At 41.2% G+C, this 26,819-nt stretch overlaps 1 protein-coding gene across 2 annotated transcripts in view; it reads right to left on the minus strand.

Moving 5' to 3' along the window:
- Window positions 1-26,819, minus strand: part of csmd3b (CUB and Sushi multiple domains 3b) — a 489,673-nt gene that overhangs the window by 67,037 nt on the left and 395,817 nt on the right. Inside the window, exons 43-48 of one of the 2 annotated variants that reach the window (XM_047150624.2) lie at window positions 23,035-23,212; window positions 19,394-19,539; window positions 16,328-16,408; window positions 9,311-9,424; window positions 8,627-8,815; window positions 5,462-5,608 (exon numbers count right to left, since the gene is read on the minus strand). In XM_047150624.2, coding sequence (XP_047006580.2) covers window positions 5,462-5,608; window positions 8,627-8,815; window positions 9,311-9,424; window positions 16,328-16,408; window positions 19,394-19,539; window positions 23,035-23,212 — 855 coding nt within the window. Of the gene's footprint in view, window positions 1-5,449; window positions 5,609-8,626; window positions 8,816-9,310; window positions 9,425-16,327; window positions 16,409-19,393; window positions 19,540-23,034; window positions 23,213-26,819 lie in introns of both variants that reach the window. The other variant, XM_047150623.2, reaches the window with a different exon arrangement.

Genomic DNA, 26,819 nt, shown 5'->3' on the forward strand with positions numbered 1-26,819 from the left:
GAGGGTGTTTCTATCCCTAACATGCATAGGGTCAATCCTATCAACACTGAGCAAGATAAAGCTGGATCTTGGGAGACTATTGGCGCTTATGGGCCTATTGCACAGCAGACCGTTCAGTGGTGACTGAGAAGTTGGGAGTTTCATCCAAGGACGAAACCACTGAGAATAATCAGTGTCACGTGGCAATGCCTACGTGCTCTGAGAATTTGAGTGTCACCAGTTTCTAGCCTTGGCTCACACTCTAGGGGTGTCTCCTTAGCGCAAGACGGTAATGACAGACACCTCCCTCATGGGCTGGAGACAGCTGTCCAGATCACGGTCTCTGGTGCGGCCCTCATCTGGAGCAGGGTGGCTCCATCCAAGTGGTGGAGTCCATATGGCGAGGTTTGGCCAAGCGGGATTGCATGTGTTCGCCTCCAAGGAGACAACACCCGGCCCGCTGTGGTTCGCCCTCACTCCTCCCGCACAATTAGGGCTGGACGCCATGGTGCACATGTGGCTGAGGTCACATCTGTACGCTGTTCCCCCCATTGCTCTGCTCCCACAAGTTCTAGCAAGAGTTCACCAAGACAGTCTATGTCTGCTGCTAGTAGCACCTTATTGGCCAGCTCGAATATGGTACTGAGAGATAATATCCCTGTGAGATGGCACTCCTTGGGAGGTTCCCATCTGCAGGGATCCACTGCAGACCTTGTGAACTGCGCAATAGCTACAGTCCTGGAGTTCTTACAAGAAGATTTCTCAGCGGGGTGGGCTTCTTCTAAAATCAGGGTTTACGTGGCCGCCATTTTGGCCAGCCATGCCCTTGTTGATGGAGCCTCTGTGGGGCAGCATCCTCTAACTTTGAGGTTTATGCATGGTGTCAGGCGGCTGAGGCCCATCTGCAGGCCGCGCATACCTTCCTGGGACCTTCTGTGGTCCTGGAAGGTCTGTCAGGTACCCCATTTGAGCCCTTAGGGTCAGTCTCTGAGAAGCTTATGACTCTAAAGGTAGCTCTTCTGCTGGCCCTGACATCTCTCAAGCGAGTAGGAGGCCTACAAACTCTCTCTGTTGCCCCTTCCTGCCTTGACTTTGCCCCTGGATTAGCCAAGACCTTCCTGTATCCTATGCTGGATTATATTCCTAAGGCGCCTACATCGGCTGCCCACCCTGTGGTGTTGCAGGCTTTCTGCCCTCCTCCATTCCCCACACCGGAACAAGAGAGAATGCACCTGCTGTGTCCAGCAAGGACTCTCTGTACGTACGTTCACCGCTCCAGCCAGTGGCGTAAGTTGGAGCAGCTGCTGGTCTGCTTTGGTGGCGACAGTAGAGGTGATACTGTGTCAAAGCAGCGCATCTCTAATTGGATAGTGGAAGCAATCTCGCGGCCTCGCTACGCCTCTGGGCATAAGGGCTCATTCCACTAGGGCGGTCGTCTCTGCGAAGGCTCTGTCCAAAGAAGTATCCTTACAGGATGTGTGTGCTGCTGCAGGGTGGTCTACGCCATACACATTCAGTCATTATTACAGCCTGGATGTTCATTCCACTCTGGGCTCGAGTGTCTTACAGTGACCCTCGGGCTTGGGTCTTTTTGAACAGGCCGTACCCTCGGTATGACGGAGTGGGTATTTTTGTTCCCATAGTGTTACGCTAAACGCAACGTTGAAGTTCCCTTTGAAAAGGAATGTCTGGGTTACGCATGTAACCCTGTTCCCTGAGAAGGGAACGAGACATTATGTAGTTTTGTCATACCAGGGCAGGCCTGTGAATTGCGTCTTCGTTCAGATAATAGAGGCTGATGGCACCATTCACAGGTGCCATATTTATATCACGCGAACCGCTTAATTGCCACGTCACCTGATCATGGCAGACCTATAAATAGGCATGATTTTACACAAGCTTCAGATACCGGTCACACGCGAGAGGCATTTCCCATAATGTTATGCTAAACACAACGTCTCGTTCCCTTATCAGGGAACAGGGTTACATGTGTAACCCAGACGTTTATTTTCTGCAATAATCCAAAAGCCAACGGAAAAATCCTGTAGGCTTTTTGTGGTGGGAACCAGAGTGATGCGAACTTCTGGGGTGGCCTACAAAAGTATCTCATCTCTGCAGAATTGACGACTTCCACATTAGTGTCTGACAGTTGAGAAGGGGACACACATCCCTCTCTCTTAATGAGGAGAGAAAGTCCATCTCTTCAGCGGAAAGTTATTACATTTATGATGGCGAAGACACCAACGTGCATTTAACACCAGTCCCATTCATAAAGAGTGAGATTTTCTCACAATAAAATCGCATAGTGAGAAAATAACTTTTGCTATGTCAAGATCACGAGAAAACAACAGAAAAAAACTGAATAATGCATGGCCGCTTAGGCTTCCGTAATTCTGTATACTCCAAGTATATCATTATTAAAGCTACTAAAGTTATCCAGACAAGAGCAGAAATGTGTTTCTGACTGACGCATATTAAAGACCTAAATAGTGCTAGCCACACATCTGTTATTTTTAAGACATAAATTTCAGATATAGAGGTCATCAAAAAGCATCTGGTGTGTAAAATTAGTACACCCCATCATGTCCTCCCATTTATTTTACCCCAATAAAAGTTAAAGCATTAAATGGTTAATAAGGACTCCTGATCGTATTAACGTTAAACGCGCGTATGCTAAACATCAAGTAAGCAAAAACAAGGATGTTTTCTTGCAGTAATACAATCCAATTAAACTATTCTACAAGAGTCATAATGCAACCGCTTCCATCATTTTAAACTCACCTGCTTGAATTGCGTGAATAAATACTGCGGGTAAGCAGCCGCTCTTCCCGAAAGCACGGTTAATCTATCCACACATCAATTTTTTGGGACGCGGCTACTTTTACACACTTAGCGGTAACAGCACAGAACGCGGAAAACGCGCGTAGGAGAGAAATACATGTATTTCGTCTACTATATAGTAGGTAAGTATGCGGTGTCGGACACAGGCATGGTGACCGGCAGAGGTGCTGCTGCAGCTTTGGCTCCAATGTCTTTTTATTGCAGGGTGCACCCATGAAAAGTTCCCGACTGACCATCAGCCAGCGCGTCAGTACCAGGTTTTTAGTACTGGCTTGGTACCAAAGTACCTGTACTTTTGACAAACCCTAGTAGCAATGCACTAACAATATTCACGTTTAACACGCTGCACAAAGGATTTACTTAAATACTAACAGGCTACTACTGTTTCTAAAATATGTTGTTTTTTTTTTTTTGTTTTTTTTTTGTGATAAGGAAACTGTTAGTTTGAGATCAAAGTGTGTAATTAGTCCTAAATTATATATGCAACCAGAAGCTAACGACTGAGGACATATGCTCTTTTACACATGGATTATAGTATTACATCTTGTGTGTAATTACATTTGTGTAAATTGCTGGTTTTCTGGTATGACTTTTTTTCTGATTGTTTGTATTGAGATGTATGTAATTACCTACATAATAAGGTTACTGCTGCTTTTGTGTTTTGGGTTAACATGTTTTATATTACAGTAATTATATAAAGGTTACACTTTAAACTAAGTGTACAGCAGCTGTATAGTTAGTATTTAGGTATTTTCACAATCGTATTGGAAAAACAACAGTCCATTCAAATGGAATTACCTGAGAAAAAAATCCATCCATCCATTTTCTGTACCACTTATCCTACACAGGGTATCAGGAAGCCTGGAGCCTATCCCAGACGACACAAGGCGGGGGACACCCTGGACAGGGTGCCAACCCATCGCAGGGCACAATCACACACACACACACACACACACACATACACTTGCACACCCATTCACACACTCATTGACAATTTAGATGTCAATTAGCCTACAATGCATGTCTTTGGACTGGGGGAGGAAACCGGAGTAGCTGGAGGAAAGTACTTAGGTCTTAAAGTGACAGCAGTCTAATAAACCTGCTACTCTCGGTGTCATTAATGTTCATGAAACAACAAAAGACAAAGAGAAAATCATTTGACTGAATAACTTCAGTAAATTTAATAAGAATCACTGTATATACCTGAGAAAACGTATAGTTATTGTGAAATAACATTGTAGTCATATCGCACACTTCTAAACATTAGCATTTGGTGATTCCGGTTTTGAATTTCACGTAAAATGTGAAATGTACTTCTTAATGTAATAAATATCATAAAGCCTGCTGATAGGGATTATTTTTTCATTTTAAGAACTAAAAAAAGTTATAAGAACAGAGCAGTATTCAGAAATGAGTTTGTTGTCATTTGTAGACAGATTAAAAGCAGTAATAGAGCATGAAGCTTGTTGTTATGACATGCTGCTAAATGTAACTCTATTCTGTACTCTCTCTCTCAGACTATATAACTGTGGGGGAGATGCATCAAATAATTGAAATATCAACTCGAACTGGAGCACACAATATAGTGTGATTAAGGACTCAGACTTGAGTCAACTTGGTCCCGAGAATCGGACTCAGTTGGTTAAGGACTTGGTCTCGACAAAGGTGGACCCAACACTATGAATTACAGACAACACTACTGTCAGAGCTGTTGTTACAGAAACATCTTCTGACCAATTAGATTTGAGGATTCAGCAATGTTGTGATATAATGTTATAATAAACGCAGTAATAAGACCCACTGAGAGTTGCTCGACAATAAACTCTCTCCCCTCAGGGAAAGCCACAGAGACACCAGGGACATTCATCTCCTAGATGACCCAAGACTGCATTACTCAAATAAAACTGCTTCATTTTATTGTTTTGTGCAGAAGAATTTTCTCTGTGCAGACACATGCACCTAGAGTTAGCACTGTCATATACATTTTTTTACGCATGCATGCTACTGAAGTCTCATAGCAGACAAATACTTTCTCTCTCACTTTCTGTGACGCACGCAGAGCAAAATGGAATATGCAGTAAGAAATTGAAGGAAAGAGTAATGTGTGTTTTTGCCTTGCATCTCAAGGAGCATCCATAGTAAGATTTATAGTATGTACTGCAGGTCTGTTGGGACATACAATTTACTGCAGTGTCACAAAGCATGTAGTATCTGTCTCTGACTTATTTTCACATTAACTTTTACACACTTTAAAGAACACACACACATTGGTCTTACCATCCTTGTGAGGACCTTCAATTCATATAGTTATTAATGCTGCTAATTAATGCTATGCCTATACCTAGATCTAACCCTAACCTTAAACTCAGTAACCGAAAGGAATCCTTTTGACTCTGCGAAATGAAAAATTGCAACTTTTGTAAAAAAAAAAAAAAAGAAAAAGAAAAGAAAAGAAAAGAAGGCCCCACAAGGTCAGAAATATCAGCTTCTCAGCTTTTCCTATCCATTTGGTCCCACTAGGATATAAAACCAAGCCCATGCACACACCATGCTTCTATCCACATGCTCGCTCAAATTAAAGAGCAGGAATAAGCATGCAAGTGAAAAAGTGATTGAAGTGGATACATACTTTGATACTCACCGACATAGCGGATTCGGAATCCCTTCTTATTGGTGCCGTGGTCAGCCGACCAGCGCAGCAGGAGCTGATGGCCAGTGGTGGTGATGTTGAAAGGAGTGGCAATGTCACCACTCAGAGTGGCCAGGGTCTGACTGTGGATTGTAGGTCCTTAAAACACAGACAGACAGACACACACACATACACACATGGAAAAGCACAATGACATGGAGAAATAAAGAGGGAGAGAAGCAAATGCAAAGTTGTGACAGTTATGGTGAAAAATTACATGAAGGTTAGACTCTACAGGTAAACACAACAGATTTATTGTTGTCAATAATTTTTCTGATTTTTGGATAAACTGCATCTATAACTTTAGTCTCATCGACTGTTAACTGAACAGAAACATGCTTATTTAATTATTTTTGTCCACTAGTGACCCCAGCAATATCTGTAACATACTGATGAAGGCTTTAAGCTCCACTCAGTTGACACAATCACATCATATACTTTTCTGTAAAAGTCTTTCTCTTGAGAGAGTGTTTTCTGTGAAGTAAACATTTTAATACTAACATCATCATTAATTATGCACATTTACATACATTTAATTACACGAAGTTATTTGAATTAATGCATTGTTGAAAAATGTTCAATAACAAAAAATCCTTGTCAGCTGAATTTGGGGGAAACCACAACATTCGAACAATTGCTTTTGTTTGATTTGTTCATTGCAAACAGCCGAAAGTCTGTAAATTTTGACAATAACTCTGATTTGCAATGGGGGTTGAATAATTCTCATTGTAACTGTAAATGTGTACACTGACTAGGTGATTTCATGATCTGGCACACTATTTCTGAAAGTCTTTATCACCAGGGATATAAAAATGGTCAATTCTCTTTGGGTCAGATTTCCATTATTTAGTTTGTTTCACTACATAAAAAGAAGTTAGCGTAAAGAACCGTGCTGTAAGACTTGATTGTGCAGTCTGAATCCTCTGGAAGCCACAGAACATGGCTCAACTCAATTTAAGAATACAATGTTTTCGGACTCAAACCTGCCGCCCAAACACCCCTCTGTAGTCACCATCGCACTCGTCCAGCATCGAATGATAATGATAATGAGTCTTTATTGGTCACATATACGGTAGAGCACAGTGAAATTGTTTTCTTCACATACTTCCTGTCAGGAAGCTGGGGTCAGAGCGCAGGGTCAGCCATGATACGGAGCCCCTGAAGCAAAGAAGGTTAAGAGCCTTGATCAAGGGCCCAACAGTGGCATTCACACACACGCGCGCACACACACACCAATGGTAGCAGAGCTGCCATGCAAGGCACTAACTTGCCATCAGGAGCAACTCGGGGTTCAGTGTCTTGCCCATAGACACTTTGTCATGTGGAGTCATGTGGGCCGGGAATCAAACCGCCAACCCTATGATTAGTGGACAACCCCCTCTATCACCTGAGCCACAGCCGCACATACTACAACTAAAATCATGTCTAAGACACTTTTCCAAGTGGACAATTACCTACTAGTTGAGCCACCATGTTCAATTCCAGCCTCAGCAATGTGTGAAAATGTGTCTGGGTCACTGACAGGCTGGGACTGCCATTCAAATTGGCAACAGCCCATGGTTCAAGCATTAAATTTGCTCTTGTGCAGAATTCACTACGCAACATTGCAAGAATTTTATTGAGATACTTAAAGGTCAGCCATTTTATTGCTACCATTAAAGCAATAACTCCAGTCTACTGAAATTTATTCCTCTGAAAGGCAGCTGATTCACACCTCAGTCCCAGCAGCAGGACACCTACAACAGGCTAGGTGGTAGCTCTCCACAAACTGGTTTATGCATAGTGTCAAGGGATGTTAGCGCAATCTGCTCTGCCCAAAATCAACCTGGTGTAATCTTCCCCATGTGACGGAGCTGCCAATGAAGCCCTGGACTTCCAGAGTCAGGAAACCAGCATGGCCAAGCAGACTGTTCTTGTTCATTTAGCGCAGCGGTTAAGACCTTGGACTTCTGACCGGAAGGTTGAGATTTCAAATCCCAGCACTTCCAAGCTACCACGCCAGGGACCTTGAGTAACACCCTTAACTTAAGACCTCAACTGCTCAGTTGTATAAATTAGATAAATGTAAATCGCTGTAGATGGGGCATCTGCCAAATGTCATAAATGTAAAATGTAAATGTCGGGGCAGTTTCAGGTCACTGCAATCCATTTGTGTTCCAGTGTTCACAAGACTCCTGACTTCCTAGCACTTGCCCTCCTAGAGTCATGCCCTCAAGCCCCTTGGAGACGGAGTCTGAGTGTTTCCCATCCATCCCATACTCACCCCCTTCCATGCCCTTTCAAAATATTGATAAAATCATATGCAGCAGTGACCCATGAATAACCACTGTGCTTCCTTATCATTTTGAGTCGGTTTTGACCTGACATTAAGTTGGCATGAAGGTTCTAGGAAAAGGTGATAGCAATATTTACTGCAAATATTTGCACTATGTATGTGGCTGCTTATAGGTCTCGGTATGCATACAAGAAGGTATCTAGATGATTCTCACTGCCCCAGTACATATGTAGCAAGCATTCCTTAGCTATTCCACTGGGCAAATCCAAACTAGGCTAAAGAGCAGCAACTAACCAACTAATTATGTGCATTAATGCAGACTATGGAAAATAACTGAGTACTTAAATCCCAGCAGCATATGAATTTATGTATCCACTCCTGATTATAATATTTCTGGTGATGTGACATACTGTGTTTGTGCCCTCAACAAAAAGCCAACAGGTCTCTGGCTATGCATTTTGGCTACGAGCTGTGGTGTTCTCTCATTGTATATAAAGGTGTTATTTGAGCCTGTCTAGCATCTTCATTTTCACTTAACAAAAACTGTTTTATGAAAGGATCCTAAAAATCCTAAAAAAAAAAAATAATAAATAAATAAATAAATAAATAAAAGGCTTCTAAAGATCATTATTTTTTAGCATTTAAAAAAAAAAAAAAACTTACATTAATTATTATTCTTGAAGTGAACATGTAGCAGTAAAGACCTAAGCTTTAATAAAATATTAATGAAAACAAAATACAAAAAAACCCCAAAATACACAAAGTTGCCACTGCAGTACTGCAGAATGACAATTATTTGTCATGAGTGCTGCAGCTATGAGAGTTTTAACACTACTACGTACCATCAAAAACTTCGAGAATATCGTATTCCTTCTCCGTCTGGAAAAACTCGAAGTGTAGAGTGATGTTGTAGCCTTTCTCCACGTTGATACTCCATGAGCACATCTGCAGGTTGGGGTAGCTGTCTGGATAGCTGGGGCTCAATATCACTCCAGTTGAGTCAAAATGCACATCGTGAGCTGGACATTGCACTGATACAGCAAACAGAAGTGCAGCACTTTTAGATTTGACATTATATGACGATTATATTTACAGGGATTTACAGCAAAAATCAAAGATGAGATAATACAGTATGTTGGTTGTGGTCATCTTTCAGTCTGATGAGTCTCTGCATATTATAGTCTAAGTGAACGTAGTCATTACATATCAGTTGTAAGATTTGTAAGATTTATTTATATGCTATTCTGTATACTACAGGTCCTGAGCAACCAGGGGTACCCAAGTCCTACCCTGAATAGCTGGAGTCTAGCTTGATGATTTGCCTGGTTAAATACCCCTAATTCAACTCATCAACTCATTTCCAGGTTTATGGGACTGTCAGAGAGGAGAAATCACCAATCTGTGCTGGTGTCCATCATTAAGTGGATTTCATCATCAAGTAGATCTTTTAAAATCATTGTACATGAAGGAGGGAGTAAGTGAAATTACCCCCCCGTAATGGTATGAAGACACTGTAAAAAGCTCACCCTGGCAGGAGGGAGGGGGGCCATCCATCTGCAGCCTCTCACCCAGCCGACATGTAAGAATCTCGCTCCCCACCAGGGTGAACCCAGGGTGACAGCGATAACGGATAATATCACCTAAGAGGGAGAAGGAAGGAGTAAATGAGGGAGAGCAAGCATACAATGATTAAACTACTGTTTAATTAAGAGGGACAGCTAACCTCCACAGCCCTAATGGAGATAGATGCCATCGGTATGAAGGTGAGGAATATTTATTAATTTAAGTTTGAAAAACTCTTAATTGAGCTGTAAACCTGGATTGGATTGGTAGTGGTGAAATAGTGTGTGCATGCTGTCTAACTTGTTGGCAGCCTGGAAAAAAAAAGGCCCGAAATGTATATCGTGGATTTTCTTTATTGATGCTATCATCCACACTTCCTAATCTAAAAAACAATCATATGTCAGCAGCTGGCAATCATAAGCAGGATGCCATACAGTATGCAGGTATTTCAGTCCATACAAGATTTCACTGAGTGTTTTTGGGATTGTTGTGGACAGAAAGGCTTGATTTTGCTGCAGCTTTTTTTCAAAATTTGCGATGCACTTTGTGGATTTATTTTTTTTTTCTGGGAAAACTACTCGAATTGGCAAAATTGCATTGTATGAAATAGTTTTGTACGGTCTTTTGCAGTGATGTTTGTTGGTAAATGAGACCTTTTAGCTGTACCCATGTTCGACGCACACGAATGGCTAAATGCACGTTGTGATGATGTCACATGACGTCCAAATGTGCGGAAAATCTGCAGTAATTTTGAAAAATTGCAAGCTCCTTCAAATATTGTGTTTTTTCTTGATTTTGTGTTAAGGTATTTTTTTTTTTTTGGAGATACCAAAAAGTGTAAACTCCTCAATCATGAATACTTTATCAATAAAGATTTCCCACTGGAGATTCATTCTATAAATATAAAGTATATATTAACAAAGTCAGTAGCTATGTATCCATCCTAGTTGAGAATTTCATTTATGCAAAAAATTGGAATATGACATAAAACATTTGTGAATAAGCACTGTTTCCATCCCATGTGTAGAGAATAAGAGAACAAAATCTTCACTCGCTTCCGGGGGAACTTACAAATGGAAGTTGTTGCAACCGGGGAAACTCTGCCAATTTTACTTTTTTGAGCCAATTATCCAATCACATTATTTTACTGAGGAAAGTCACATGACTTTATCTAGGAATTTATTCAGTACATGTGTTTCCATTGTAGTGTATGGGTATGTTATCTTATCGAATAAAAAAAAATTATCCACCTCAATTGTTTTTTATGCGCATTTTTGGAGATTTTATTTGCATCTGGTGTATCCATCCAGCGTTTTCTTGACAAACTGCGATATCCCAAAATTCACACAGAAATACGTGGATGGAAACATAACACGTTTTCTTTGAAAAATAACAACACTTAAAATCCATTTATTATTAACCTTAGATTATGTGGAATATCTGTTGTATAAGTCCTTGTGATTGAGCTGTTACTGTAGAAATGACAATGCATTAAATTGAGCACATTAATGGAAACTTATCATTTCGAATACAGTTGGAACCACTGTTAGAGCAGTGCTTTTGCAGAAAATGAATGCCCACCTGCAAATTGAACAGAGAATTGAACAGTGCTGTGGTATAACCAGATCTAACTAAAAGCAAGGCATTTGGTTTGGAACTGATAGCGCTATTGTCTAAAAGGCTCTTTGAATAAATTTGACAACAAAATGTTGTCAGATACTGATTGATAATGGATCAGTATTTTATGTTTTATAGCTGCAATAAGTAGCTTTGTAACTATATGATCAGTGGAGAAATAATAGTCTGAAATATGTTCCTAAGCTGACTGCAAAAGTCATTTACAGTTATATAGTTGATGGGTTGCTTCTGGCACATTCTGACTCATATGTCATCATAGATACATCATAATATGACAACTTTAGGCACAAGAGTAGGTCTGGCTATTATTATTATTATTATTATTATTATTATTATTATTATTATTATTATTATTATTATTATCATTATTATGAGAATATACGACTTCATTCTAACGCAATGAGACATTTTATTTGTTCTCTAAATCAGCCTCATATTTAGTGAAATGAAAATAAGCATCCCAGTTGTGAAGTTCATTCACCATTTATTAATCTTCAGTAAACACTTTATCCTGGTCAAGAAACCGAAGCTGATCTCAGTTTCCAGGCAAACTCAGGCAATTAGGCTGGAATACACACAGGAAAGGATGCCAGTTCTTTTACATAATGTTATCTAGCTAATGTTAGCCAGCTAGTTGACTAATATGTGCTTGGTGTACTTGTCTGTGTCTGCCAGAGCATGAATTGACCAAAGTGCCTGCTCCCTTTCTGTGTGTGTGTGTGTGTGTGTGTGTGTGTGTGTGTGTGTGTGTGTGTGTGTGTGTGTGTGTGTGTGTGTTGTGTCTGCTCTGTAATTTTGGATAGCTAGCTAATATTAGCTGGCTAGTTCACTACCATCAGTATGCCTTCAACAAGAGACTGTACACCACAGAGTAATTAGCCAATTATAGAAGGTGAGAGGATTGGCTGTGTTCCACTCAGCACTCTGTTTCAGATGTGAGAACGGCAATGATGTAGATGTGCTTGGCTCCACAATACAGACCCATAGTTGACAGTAGCAAACTAGCCAGCTAAGGTTAGTCAGCCAAGCTTGAAGAACCAAGATACAAATAAATACACTAAACACATGCTATTAGCCTATTGCATGATTCCTTACTTATTCAGCCCTGAATACAAAACGGAGTATAACAATATTGCCATTGTGCGGTATCCTCCATGTTCACTGCTGAATGGTAATGCTAGCAGCTGGACATTATTGAGTGCAAAAAGGTTGTGGGTTTTTCTTCTTCTTCTTCTTCTTCTTTTTTTAATCCTAAAACTTGAAAGCAGTTTTAAAAAAAAAACAAAAAACAATAGTGATCCAATATTTACTTATGTTCAGGCAAACTATGTTGGTCCATGGAGGTCCTTTCTCACACTCAGTGTTTGATAACTGGCTACAAACTACTGTATTCTCAGACACTTTCTGGTGCTAGGTAAGATGACTGACAACTGTCGGCTGTTTATTGGATCTGCTTATAACTTTGGGTTAAATATTTGAATACTTAAATACTTAGTACTGGATAATTGTCACGATTCCCCCTTGAAGCAGCGTGCTCTAAGCGCGAATGCGCGAGCACCTGCTTTTCCGTTGTTGACTGTAATGACTTCTGGACACGTGTGTTTTGTTTATGTTTCTGTCTCCTCCCTGTTCTGTCATTGGCTGGGATTTCACGTGGGTCTGAATTGTTCAGCTGCTAGCAGCTTAGACTCTGATTATGTCCGCATATATACCGCGCGCCTCCCAGCACACAACGCGGAAGATTAAATGTTTATAGTCAGTTTAGCTCGTATCGTAGTCATAGTCACGGTCCCTGTTTAGAGTTAGTTCGCGCTGGATTATCCGCTTCCAGTCCCTCGTCATAGTTCGTTTCTTGTTTTGTTTATCGACCCTGTTTTCCGTGACCACGACCTAGATTCCTGCCTTGCCCCGTGTATGCCTGTTTGCCAATCGCCTGACCTCTTGCATGTTTATGGATTACGTTTTGGATCACGTTTTGGATTTGTCTGCCTGTCTGTCTTTCAAATAAACAACTGTTCATCCTGCACTTGCATCCGTCCTATCTCTGCTCCGTCACGATTCGTGACAGAATCTTCCACCTAAACATGGATGCAGCAGAAGAATGGAGGAGACGCAGAACCCGGAAGTCGACGCCAACCGTCCCCGCTATGGACTCCGTCCACTTCCCACAATGGACATTTATGGAGCTTCCGGATCCATTTGACGGATTTTTCGGTGCCCCTGAATATTTTCTGGTAGATTGTCAATACTATTTCGCCAGCCTGTTAGACCCTAAGCCAGAGGAGAAGCAATGGCTCCGATTCATGTGGTCCCGGTTCTTTGGACCGGCCCGTCAATGGGTGCAGCTCAAACTGGATAAGCACTGTAGGAACCTGGACGGTGTAGAACAGTTTGTGGGGGAATTCATGGTGCGATTCGGGAGTCCGGAGGCGAAGGACGAGCTAGAACAACTTCTCAGGGGGGTAAGTCTGGCAGGCGAACCTGCCCTGCCGTTTACCCACTACTACAGGCAAATCCATGCAGAGCTCAACTCTGAAATCCCAGTCAAGTCTCAAGTCCCTAAGGTCCAAGTCCCAGTCAAGTCTCAAGTCCCTAAGGTCCAAGTCCAAGTCAAGCCTCCAGGCTCTGAGGTCCAAGTCAAGCCTCCAGGCCCTGAAGTCCAAGTCAAGCCTCCAGGCTCTGAAGTCCAAGTCAACTCTCATGTCCCTGAGCTCACGTTCAAGCCTGCTGATCCAGTTGACCAAGCTCTGCTAATATCTAAGCCTAACGACCAAGCTCTGCTCACGCCCCAGTCTGCTGACACGCCCAGCCAAGCTCTGCTCGCGCCCCAGTCTGCTGACACGCCCAGCCAAGCTCCGCTCGCGCCCCAGTCTGCTGACACGGCCAGCCAAGCTCCGCCCGCGCCCGAGTCTGCTGACACGGCCAGCCAAGCTCCGCCCGCGCCCGAGTCTGCTGACACGGCCAGCCAAGCTCCGCCCGCGCCCGAGTCTGCTGACACGGCCAGCCAAGCTCCGCCTGAGTCTGCTGACACGGCCAGCCAAGCTCCGCCCGCGCCACAGTCTGCTGACACGGCCAGCCAAGCGCCGCCTGCGCCACAGTCTGCTGACACGGCCATCCAAGCTCCGCCCGCGCCACAGTCTCGCTGACACGGCCAGCCAAGCACCGCCCATGCCCAAGGTTCCCCTGGTGACCTCAGAGCCTCAGCCTCCCTGTTCAGCTGAGGTCGTCGCTCAGCCCGCCTGTTCAGCTGAGGTCGTCGCTCAGCCCGCCTGTTCAGCTGAGGTCGTCGCTCAGCCCGCCTGTTCAGCTGAGGTCGTCGCTCAGCCTTCCGGCTCCATGGCAAACGTCGATCCCCCCTCCTGCTTCGAGGAGACCCACGCTCCTCTCCCTGGCCACATGGAGACCCACGCTCCTCTCCCTGGCCTTACTGGGGACGTCGTTCTGCCTTCATGCTCCGCTGAAGAGTCGCTCAGCCTGCCTGCCCGGCTGCGGACGTCGCTCCGCTTTCATGCTCTGACGAGGACGTCGCCCTGCTTCCCTGCTCTGCTGAGTACAGTGCTCAGTTTCCCTGCTCAGCCGAGGTCGTCGCTCAGCCTCTCTGTTCAGCCAGGGTCGTCGCTCCGCTTCCCTACGCCGCCAAGAACACCGGGCCGTTTCCTGGCTCGGCTTGGGACATTCAGCCCAGGGGGCCGGGGCCGCCAATGAAGTGGGATGACTCATGGCACTCCGGGAGGAATGCCTTTGGGGGGGGTTCTGTCACGATTCCCCCTTGAAGCATCGTGCTCTAAGCGTGAATGCGCGAGCACCTGCTTTTCCGTTGTTGACTGTAATGACTTCTGGACACGTGTGTTTTGTTTATGTTTATGTCTCCTCCCTGTTCTGTCATTGGCTGGGATTTCACGTAGGTCTGAATTGTTCAGCTGCTAGCAGTTTAGACGCTAATTATGTCCGCATATATACCGCGCGCCTCCCAGCACACAACGCGGAAGATTAAATGTTTATAGTTAGTTTAGCTCGTATCATAGTCATAGTCATAGTCACGGTCCCTGTTTAGTGTTAGTTCGCGCTGGATTATCCGCTTCCAGTCCCTCGTCATAGTTCGTTTCTTGTTTTGTTTATCGACCCTGTTTTCCGTGACCACGACCTAGATTCCTGCCTTGCCCCGTGTACGCCTGTTTGCCAATCGCCTGACCTCTTGCATGTTTATGGATTACGTTTTGGTCACGTTTTGGATTTCTCTGCCTGTCTGTCTTTCAAATAAACAACTGTTCATCCTGCACTTGCATCCATCCTATCTCTGCTCCGTCACGATTCGTGACAATAATGTTGATAGTCATGACGAATAATGGCTAATCACAATATTAGATGGGAGGGCAAAAATCTAATATTTAACAATAGCTTGACAATAAAACTATTAGAGTTGAGAAATGCATCAAAAGGTCTCACCAATATTACACACACACACACACACACACACACACACACACACACACACACACACACACACACACATTTAAACGCAGGTAGGCAGCAGAATTTTTGATCAATGTAATTATCAATGTGTTTTTAAGTGTTTTAAGTCTGTAATGCTCTACTGGTTTTATGCCTTCTTTCCTCCAAATATGAAACATGGTAAACAGAAACCTTTTGAAACCTTCAAAAATACCCCCATTAAACTCTACTCTATTGTCTGCCCTTTTATGCAATTTGTGCTCAATCAACTTTTAGTTTCTCCTCCAAAAACATTTTAAGGAATAATAGGTGATAGAGTAGGGTGTATGTCACATGAGCTAACTCAATCACGGCTGATGTCATGATAAAAATGTGTTGGTGAAGAAACCTGAAAAAATATCAGCCTTAATGAAAATCAAATGGTGCCAAATCATCACTCGGCACAATCGTACACACATTCACACACTATGGACAATTTGGAAATCAACCTACAACACATGTCTTTGGGCTAGAGGAGGAATCCCTGAAGCACAGGGAAAACATGCAAGCTCTGCACAGTACTACAAAGTGCTTTACAGTGTTTCTCATTCACCCATTCGCACACACTCACACATGCAAGGTGCTAGCCTGCCATCGGGAGCAACTTTGGGTTCAGTGTCTTGTCCAAGGACATTTCGGCATGTGGCGGGGCCAGGGATTAGTGGACAACCCACCCTACCACCTGAGCCACAGCCACTCTCACCCCCACGGCAGTAAATAATTATCTCCAGAGTCTTGAATGCTTAAATACTACTTAAAAATATTTTTAAATGGCATATTTTTTCTTTATATATGGACAATTAAGATTTGTGAATGCTTACATTACTGAAACAGAAGGAAAACCATCTTACCAATCTCAAACTCTGTGTCTTCCATTAGAGCATCTGCACTGGCCACTTCTGGAGGAGGTTGACACACCCGTAACTGGTAGGCTGTAGCCAAAGAGAAGCCAAAATAAAACATTTTACAACAGAGCGGGGAATAGAATCAGAAAGTGCTAACTGCAAAACCTTAAAATGACTACTGATTTATGTTGGGTTTCAAAAAGAGATAGGAAGGGTGAAGACGTGAAAAACAGTAGGATTTGGAAGAGTAAACAGTCATGTGGAAATCTAATCAACTTGCACCAGTGCCGCTGCTGTTTCCTAAGCTGGCCATTTGCATGAGAGTGTTTTGCAAAGTGAAGCGGAGGCCATGCTGAGCTGGCATTGAGGCACAGCTAATGACAGGGGCACCTGCAGAGGCAGCTAATGATGTGATTAAATATGGTGACACTGCAGTGTGCAGAATGATGACTATCACAGTGCAAGCTCTCTGCATCACAGTCACACAGGAGCAATGCTCCTATGCACCTCTATGACGCACTGCATTGGTTAACATCTCCTAAACATAGACAAGCATGAATTAGCAAGTCAGAGAACCACAGAGAAGTTGTAGAATGTGGTATTACAACAGTTAAGAGCACAACACAAATCCCTGGACACCTAATGGATAAATCACTTAATTAGTCTCCTAAGGTTTCATGGCTAGTCCAATCATGTCATTATTATTATATCACAGTTTCTCCCACTCATATAGATAAAAGCATCTGTTAATTACTTTAAGTAGCATCACATAATTTGTGTGTTAATAAACCTTGATCAGGATCTTGATGCTGGCCAGACTATTTGAGGTTCTGAAGCTGCAACTGTAGAAACAGCAAGCTGATTAAGATGGAGATCTATATGTTTGAACTACTAAGGACATGCGTAACTGATGAAAGGAGCTGGAGGACACATTGTGTCATCCTGTTTATTGATAAGCCAAGTTTAGACATGCAGGACATATTCCGGCAGAAAACTTACCGAAGTCCACTAGGCGTCTGGATTCCTACGTCCCAATAAGCCTGCATCTAAGGTCTGGTCCTATTGCTATGTTCAATAGCTATGTGGATCTAATCGGCAGCCACAGACAGCAGTGACATTCTTTATTAGTCTCCATGGGATGAATTCAGAGTTGGAGACTTAAGGCCAAAAGTTGCATCAGTATTTATGCAGGGAAAGATGCTTGTATTCAGAGTTGAATTATGCAGCTGCTTAAGTCAATTTTCAGGAACTCCTCAAACTATGCAAATCATCTGCAGCTACACGGTTCTGAGGTTGCCCAATTTTTCTTTAGTAGAAGATCTAGAGATGGGGTTGCACTAACCCCCCCCCCCCCTTCGCAAACAAACAAATAAATAAATAAATCACAGACAGAAAATGTGGACTGAAGAAGGAAATAGAGTTTTTTCTTTGCTGTCAAGTGCAATATGATGTAACATAAAAGCAACCCCCCCCCCCAAAAAAAAACAAAAAAAAACAAAACAAAAACAATATATAAACAAGAAGATGCCAATCATTGAAATAAACATCAAATAGGATTCTAGTATGTAGTAATATATTCATATATTGCTGCAGGAACAGTCCTAATAGTAATTAATTGCTGTAAATTTGGTTTAACAATATGTCTTTCAACTCTCATTTATCGGCAGCTTATAAAATAGTTCTTGATCCAGCACACCCTATTATTTTGCACTTTATTTTTTCTTTAATATCGTGCTCTGACAGCTAAATGTGCACACTTAATGAAGCTACGAAATACTAAATTGAAGTCATGAAATCACAAGGTTTTATATCAAACTGTCAGACTGAACTTCTCCTTTATCAGGCTGGTATTGCACAAGAACAATACAAGTTGAGAATTGTGTATGTGAGACACCTCTGTTTTACACAAATTCCACCCCACATGTATAACTTTGGAATACCACTCACGTCTATAGTTACATCAGAGCTTTGAGTCCCAATATGCAGAGTTTCAGTATTAAAGTCTTACTGTGCACGTTTAAGTACACTCCACAGCCACATGAGGGTATCTCCATTTCAGTCTATAATCATTGACCAAATGCTCTGGAGCTGAAAAAGCAAAAGGAAACTCAGTCGAGATGTTCATTTCTATTGAGAACCTCGCTGTAGTGTCTTCATCTAATGCCTCTTGAATTCAGCTCAATTAATCTTGACCATATTTCTAAGCTGATCACTTTTGGTTTCCTTCATCACAATGTGAATCTCAACTTAATGGCTGGTAATGCCATGCAAGAGGCATGACTAATGCTATATTCTGAACAAAAGATTTTTCACTTGTTGCCTCATTTGGTTATGTAATCACTAGGTATAAAAGCTAAAGTGATTATTTAGAAGCAACAAATTCCAGGTCAAATATCAATGCTGTAATGATAGACACAGTACTCTCCTTGTTAGGCTACAGGATATGTAAACAGACAATTAATAACTTCTGAAGTGGTTTCACAGAGAACAAATTAGAGTGCTCTTGTGATAACACGATTTGGTGCACTAAGCGTCTTTACGTTGCTAAAATGATCAAAATAAATGACATTTATTAATGGCAGTAGTTGCAGAAAGTGTATACACGTGTACAGTATGGCTAAAGGGAATAGTGGCCTGCCTAAATGATTAGACTGCTATTTAAGCAAAACAATTCCCCTCTTGTCTTTTTCTCTCTCAGGGTATTGCACTTGTTAGTTAGGGTAGATGCTTGCCACAGGCAGAGGATCAATATGGAAGCATGTCACAAGTCATAAACACAAGCAGACAACGATCAGTCCAGTGCCTACTTAGCTTCCTAAGGTGTTTATGTCAATGTAGTCAGTGTAGGAGCAATCTGTGGCCAGTTCTGGGCTTATTGGTGTCTGTGCATAAAAGCATTTGTGTATGGAATACAATTATACAAACATTTTGGTGGCCCAAACAAGTGCACCTCTATGAAAATGCAGTATATAGACCAAACTGTTCATGCTCATTAGCCATTTGGGGAACCCTTGGGGAAAACAGACACAATATAAAGGGAGGTCTGTGGATGCTCATCTTTGAACCTCTCACCATGGTAGCTCAGGACGAAGAAGCCGCTGCCGCTGAAGTCACTGTGGAACTTGATGAGGATCTGGTTAGAAGTGCTGTACACCGACTCCAGAGCTGTGTTCCCACTGAACTGCCCAATCTGTGGTGAGCTTTGGTCTGGTCCATCCCTGTCACAGTCATAGGTCACTGGTTACAAACAGACCTGATGTATACGATGGTTTATTGTGCAGTGTTATTTTCCAAATAGGATGGAAGAACAGGGTCTGCATACACAGAGCCTACCAAAGATACTCCTACACAATACAGCAAAAATCTATTTGCATGTGTTAGCCTAGGGCGCAGCTTTTGTCAAATGGCAGTCCAGGTGCAGCCCCAGAACAGATTTTTAGGGGACCCAACTTAAAAATACTCTAAAAGAGCCATTCACTGTGTGAAAAACTAACCGTGGTTCATTAACTTTTTAAGCATTAATTTTTTAAACATGAACCAGCTTGGGTTCTGTAGCAGATACACTGTTGCAGCTTATTCAATCATGTGTACTTATGAAATATTTAGCTGATAGACTAGTGATAGGGCTAGAAATATTAATATAGAAAAAGGATGATTAAAAAAAATTTTATTAAAAATTTTCTCAATCCATTTTCTTTAGCGTTTATCCTACAGGGTTGGAGGGGAACCTATAGCCTATCCCAGGAAGCATCGGGCACAAGGCGCGGTACAGAACGCACAAAACATCAAACCTTGAGGTGGATGGGCTACAACAGCAGAAGACCATATTGGGTTCCACTCCTGTCAGCCAAGAACAAGAATCTGAGGCTAGAGTTGGCACAGGCTCACTGAAACTAAACAAGATTGGAAATATGTAAACATGTGATCTGTTTTCCTACCTTCACCTGTCTTATTAAATTGGCCAGCGAGTGTATATCTCTATATATCTATACCATATATATGGTGTATGTGTAACAAGGGATACAGAGATGTAGCGTACGGATGCATTTGCTGGAGGTTTTATTTAATACAAAAACAAAGGTCAAGACAATCCAGGTCGATACTAACAATAAAGAATGCAAAAAAAAAAAAAAAAGCAAACAAAAAAAATCCAATGCAAAGGCAAAGGCAGGGTCAGTAGAGAAAAACAAGGTCAAAAATAAAAAAGATCAAAATCAGCAAACAGAGATCAGAGTGCTAGGAAAGGCACAAAACTAAGGTGAGGAAAAACACAGTCATACACAAGATCACTATTCAAAAACACAGTTCAGGTGAGCCTGTGCCCATAATAGCTTCAGATTCCTATTCTTGGCTGAGAGGAAAGGAACCCAATGTGGTCTTCTGCTGTTGTAGTCCATCCACCTCAAGGTTTGTTGTTGTGTTCATGCTGAGATGCTTTTCTGCTCACTACAGCTGTAAAGAGTGATTATTTGAGTTACTATATCCTTCCTGACAGCTCAAACCAATCTGGCCATTTTCCTCAGATCTCTCTTATCAACAAGGCATTTCCACTCACAGGACTGTCTCTCTCTCAGTGTTTTTTGTTTTTTGCACTATTCTGTATAAATTCTAGAGACTGTTATGAGTGAAAATCCCAGGAGATCCGCAGTTTCTGAAATATAAAAAACAAAAGGTGTTTAAAAACTGTTCGACATCACTCAGTGCCTTTCTGAAAAGTTTAACTTTTCCCAATCTTTAAAGACTTTTGGGAGTACTTTTTAAAACCCGTCTCATTTTGATAATCCTGTTGCCGCTTCCTGGAGGACTGCATGAAAAATAGTTGCTGATATTTCACATGATTAGGGGGAAAAAAAGCTAAGTGTGATCACTGCATTAATAAGAGGTTTTCTAGCCAACTTGGTGTTTTAATTAATGCATGAAATGTGATTCAGGGTTCAAACATGAACGTTGTTCAGACATCTGATCCTCCATGATAAGTATTCAAATTAGACTGTTAGATCTGATCATGGTCAGGGGTCACCTGCCCTGCAATTGGTGTCAGTACTAAGCAAACGCAAGAGACAGTTTTTTTTTTGTCTACATAGTATATCCCTGTATTAATCATCTAATCAACTAATAACGGATGTTCTTTTATCTAGATCACCTTCATAAAAGTCAGCGGGAGAACTGAAATATAAAGTCTGTGTGTCTCAGGTTGTGTACTTTGTTCCTTGCTTCTTTTGTAACAAAGGCTAAAACAAACAACAAATACACAATCCAGCATGGGATTTAAAAAAACAAAAACAAAACAGCACTGTAGTCTCTACCTCAGTTGCAGATGCATTATTTAGAGTGGTTGGTAGTGGAGAGTGTGCAGTGCAGACATCATTAATAAATAAATAAATAAAAAAGCCTTCAGAATTCCTCTAAAAAAAAGTGTAATACTATTAACCTACAGTGTAAAACGGACATTAATTCCTGGGTGTCATGCTGTGTTTTATTCAATACATTATTACACATCTCATGAAATGGCATTGTCGAAATCCTGTGAAGGCCCATTACTCAAAAAGCACAGCTATTTAAAACAGCAGGCTGCCTCAAACCGAGTTTGTGTGTAAAACCTGACTCTTACTACGTTGTTTTATCATCCCAAACAGTTACATCATTTCCCATAATCGACAGGCACAAATAACACCCTGCATGCCAAGTTACAAAGCACATTCATATTAGAAAGGTCTTCTGCCTTCTAGAAGTATTCAATAGTCTATTTAATTGTATTATTATTATTATTATTATTTTGCGTTACTCATTGCTGTTTATCGGCACTAGCAGTAGAACCCTTAGACTATATAGTCTTTCTTTCTGCATGACTAAAGCAGCACACCAAATTATTTTTTTTTTAACCACAGAGAGACAAAATGGTAGCTATGGCAATAACTCAGAAGAAGATTTAATTGGCCAAGCTTCTCATCCTAAAGGGTAAGAGGAGAGACAAAGCTCAGAGGAAATGTAAATGAGATGGGAAATGCAAAGATTTTTAACCTTGTTTAATAATGCATCCACGCATTTAAATGCAAAAACGAAATGGAAGACAGCAGTTCTTACACGTTTTATGCCTCAATATCTTACTATAAAGAGAATACAGGAAAAAAAATACAATAAAAAAATAGCATAATAAGCTATAAATATTTAGTGACCAGAACATTTTTGGAGAACTCTCATAGCTGAGCAGTGCTTGTTGTTTTTTATGTGAATGAACTTGTACAAACCTGTGCATGGATGGTTTAAACATCTGTGTGACATAAAAAGCCACCATTCTGCCTACTTGGTTTAAAAATGCAAAACAACAAACAAAAACAAAACACACACACACACACACACACACACACACACACACACACACACACACACACACACACACACACACACAAACACACACACACACACGAGTGTTGCTTATGGGATTTTAAAGAGCAATACTGGATGAGCTTTACACAGTGTTTGCTCTTTTCAGCTCATGAGGGATCGGTGGCTCCATCAACATGGAGCTCAATTAACTCTTATCCACGTAATCAGTCAAATCTCTCAGCAGAGCTGTCCTACTTCCTTCTAGCATTACTAGCTGAGAGACCAGTGCTGACAACACATGCTGTGAATCACAAGCTGATAGATATGAACTGATTTGGTAATAAATATATCATTACATAGTCATGAGCTGCATATGAGCTATTTACCACACAGTGATGTAGTCATAGATGGGTTCCGTGCTGAGGACAGTGAAGTTGATGTAGATGCCATTGCCAGGGGGAACCCTCACGCTCCACACGCAGTCCTGGAAGTTCGGGTACTCAGCCGGGTGGCCGGGGGAAAAGATTGTGCCATTCATTGAAGTAATGTTTCCTCCACACAGTGCTTTAAGGGATTATAAATGACATTTACTACATTAGTTAACTTTGAACTAATTAAAAAAACTGCTATTCTAGCACATCAGAGGTTTAACAATGATTTCATTTTGGAAGAGAAGTTAAAATACTGTTTATCACAAGAAAGTTGCTTTTGCCATAACCATGTTAACATATTAAGAAATGAAATATCACTGAGATAATGATAAGAATCAATGCCTTAAGCTTATCTCTCATTCTCCCAGCCTATTGGCTATAATAGAACAGCAACAAAATGCACATTTCACATTAGTTTTGAAATAAGATATATTGCATACAACTAAGGCCATTCACTTTTCAAAATGCTTTTTTTTTTTTAAACAGGTCTGAACCTTCTGAGGTTGGCGATGGACTGAAAGGAGATCTACAGGGATGCACAGGTGTAAAGGTGTTTTAAGCATTGTTACACATAACATATACAGTGATGTTATACTAAATGCCTTGCCAGAAAATATTTTTTATTCAATAAACTTTGGTTTGGAGTGTACTGTACCACGTGTGTGTGCAATTTGTACTGTGAGTGCACTAGGTGTACTGAATATCAAAAGAGCATGTGCTTAAAGAAATCATGACTACTCAGTAGACAACAGGTTCACAAACTGGGTCTATGCTTTTAGTATAAAGGGGTGTAACCTTGCCTGTAGTGTAACTGAACATCAAAAAAAGAAGATGGCAGTGTTGTAATTTAGTATCTTCAGTGAACGGAGTGTTATATTTTATCTTCAGGGAGGCAAGACATGTGGAAATACTCGTGTCTTAGTGGCTGACAGGTCTCAGGTTCTGCCAAACCCTAGCTCATACAGTAAGTCAGTGTAAAGGGGAAAATGGATATACGCTGATTTTTTTTCCAGTTAAATGGGTAAAACTGAAACACTAACATCCTCTTATGCTAAACAGGCAAAGAAAGTACAGTGCAGTGAAAAAGTATTTGCCCCATCCCATCTTCTGTTTTTGTGTATATCTCACACTAAATAGTTCTAGATCTTCAAATGAAATACAATATAAAACAAGGGCAACGTGAGCAAAAACACAATACAGTTGCAAAAATTGTTTTTCAATTTAAGCAAAAAAAAAAAGATCCAACACCTATCACTCATGGGAAAAACTAATTGCCCCCTTAAACTTAAAATATTGTTGTGCCACTTTCAGCAGAAATAACTGCAACCAAATGCTTCCAATAACTGGAGATCTGTCTTTCACTTACTTCTAGGACTAGGACTTACTCCTGTGCTTTTGGTCTTGCTGTATAATCCAGTTGCACTTGAGTTTCAGCTTTCAGACTGAAGACTGGACATTCTCTTTTAGGATTTTCTGGTAGAGAGCAGAATTCATGTTTCCCTCAATTACTGCCAGTTGCCCAGGCCCTGAAGCTGCGAAGCATCCCCACATCATCACACTTCCTCCACCATGCTTGACCTTAGGTATGATGTTCTTTTTGTGGAATTCTGTGTTTGAGTTACGCCAGATATAATGGGACCCCTGTCTTCCAAACAGTTCCACTTTCGACTCATCATCCACAGAACATTCTCCCAAAAGGTTTGTGGATCATCAAGGTGTGTTTTGGCAAAATTCAGATGAGCCTTAATGTTCTTCTGGGTTAGCAGTGGTTTGCCACTCTTACATGGATGCCATTTTTGCCCAGTGTCTTTCTGATAGTGGAGCCATGAACAGTGACCTTTATTGATGCAAGAGAGTCCTGTAGGTCCTTTGTTGTGGTTCTTGGATCTTTTGTGACTTCCTGGATGAGTAGTTGCTGTGTTCTTGGAGGAATTTTGGAAGGTCAGCCACTTCTGGGAAGGTTCACTACTGTGCCGACTTTTTCCATTTGGAGATAACGGTTCTCACTGTGGTTCCTTGGAGTCCCAGAGCCTTTGAAATAGCTTTGTAACTCTTCCCAGACTGATGTATTTCAGTCACCTTCTTCCTCATCATTTCTGGAATTGCTTTCACCTTTGGCACAGTGTGTTACTGGGTAAGACCTTTTAACCAACTTCATGCTGAAAAAGTTCTATGTAAGTGTAGATTTTATGGAACAGGGTTTGCATTAATCAGGTCTAGTTGGGTCTAGTCCTGCTGAACCCTATTATGAATGCAGTTTCATAGACTTGGGGAACTAGTAGCTTTTGGGGGCAAATAAATTTTCACACAGGCCCAGTTGTTACTGAATAACTTTTTTACTTCAATAAATAACATTATCATTTAAAAACTGTATTTTGTGTATACTCAGGTTGCCTTTGTTTTATCTTAGATTTAGTTTTAATTTCTGAAACAATTTAGTATGAGATATACACAAAAACAGAAGGAACTTTTTCACAGCACTGTATGTATATGTCTATATGTGTTCCACGTTACTTGAACACAATATGAGCAGAGCATCAAGACATCTAAAGTACTTTGCATGGCACTGTAGCCAGCTAAACCCATACAGTGATAACTTAGTTGTGCCTCCCCTTGTCGAGCGATTGGTCTGGTAGTTCTGCAAACAGTGTTAGCACCCTGTTTGCGGGACTTTTTGTCCTATTTTCACATTTTTTAAGCAATCAACCTTCACATGAAAGAAAAAAGCATGGAAAAAGTCTATTTAGAAGTACACTTTAAAAAGCTTTTTGATGGAGAAGAATTGAGGTTCAAACCTGGGTGATTAAGAGTCCAGCTAATACCCCTGAATAGGCAAACGTCTATATGCATTAAAAAAAGACCAGCAGCCTAACAATATTATAGGCACCCTTGGTAAATATGAGCAAAAAAGGCTGTGTTTAACCTTTTGATATTTTGTTAAAAAAAATTCACAAAAATAGTCTGCTTTCATGGGTATCAAACAATTGCAAACACACCACAGATTTATATATATATATATATATAAAACTTTGTTAAATATATGTGTGCCACAATTATTGGCACCCATATGATGATATGATATTTGAAATTTTTTTAGTACACTTGGGTGACTAGGAACAGGAAATTGTTCAACCATGACTTCTTGTTTCACAGGGGTATAAATATCAAGTAACACATAGGCCAATTTCCCTTAGACATTCATCACAATGGGTAAGACCAAGGACTATAGCTGTGATGTGCAGCAAAATGTTGTTGAGCTTCACAGAATGGGAAGTGCCTCTAAGAAAATAGCACGTGCATTGAAAATGTCCATTTCGACCATCAGGGCAATAATTAAGAAGTTCCAGTCAACTGGAAATTTTATGAATCAACCTTGGATGTGTGTCTATATCGTCTCAACACACTGCGAAGAGTATGGTTCAAAAAGTTGTGTCTTGGGGTCAGAAAGTCTCCAAAACTACAATCCGAAGTCACCACCACAAGTTCTTTGGAAGGGTTTCTATGGTCAGATGAAACCAAAATAGAGCTTTTTGCTAATAAACACCAGAGGTGGTTTTGGTGCACACAGAGAGGTAGCCATTTGGAAAAGTACCTCATGCCCACGGTTAAATATGGTGGTGTGCCAATAATTGTTGCACACATATATTAATTTTTTTTTTGAATAAACCTGTGTTGTGTTTGCAATTGTTTGATATCCATGAGAGCAGAGTAGTTTTGTGAATTGTTTGAACAAAAGATCA

Source organism: Ictalurus punctatus, chromosome 24 (assembly GCF_001660625.3).
Source record: "Ictalurus punctatus breed USDA103 chromosome 24, Coco_2.0, whole genome shotgun sequence".
Lineage (NCBI taxonomy): Eukaryota > Metazoa > Chordata > Actinopteri > Siluriformes > Ictaluridae > Ictalurus > Ictalurus punctatus.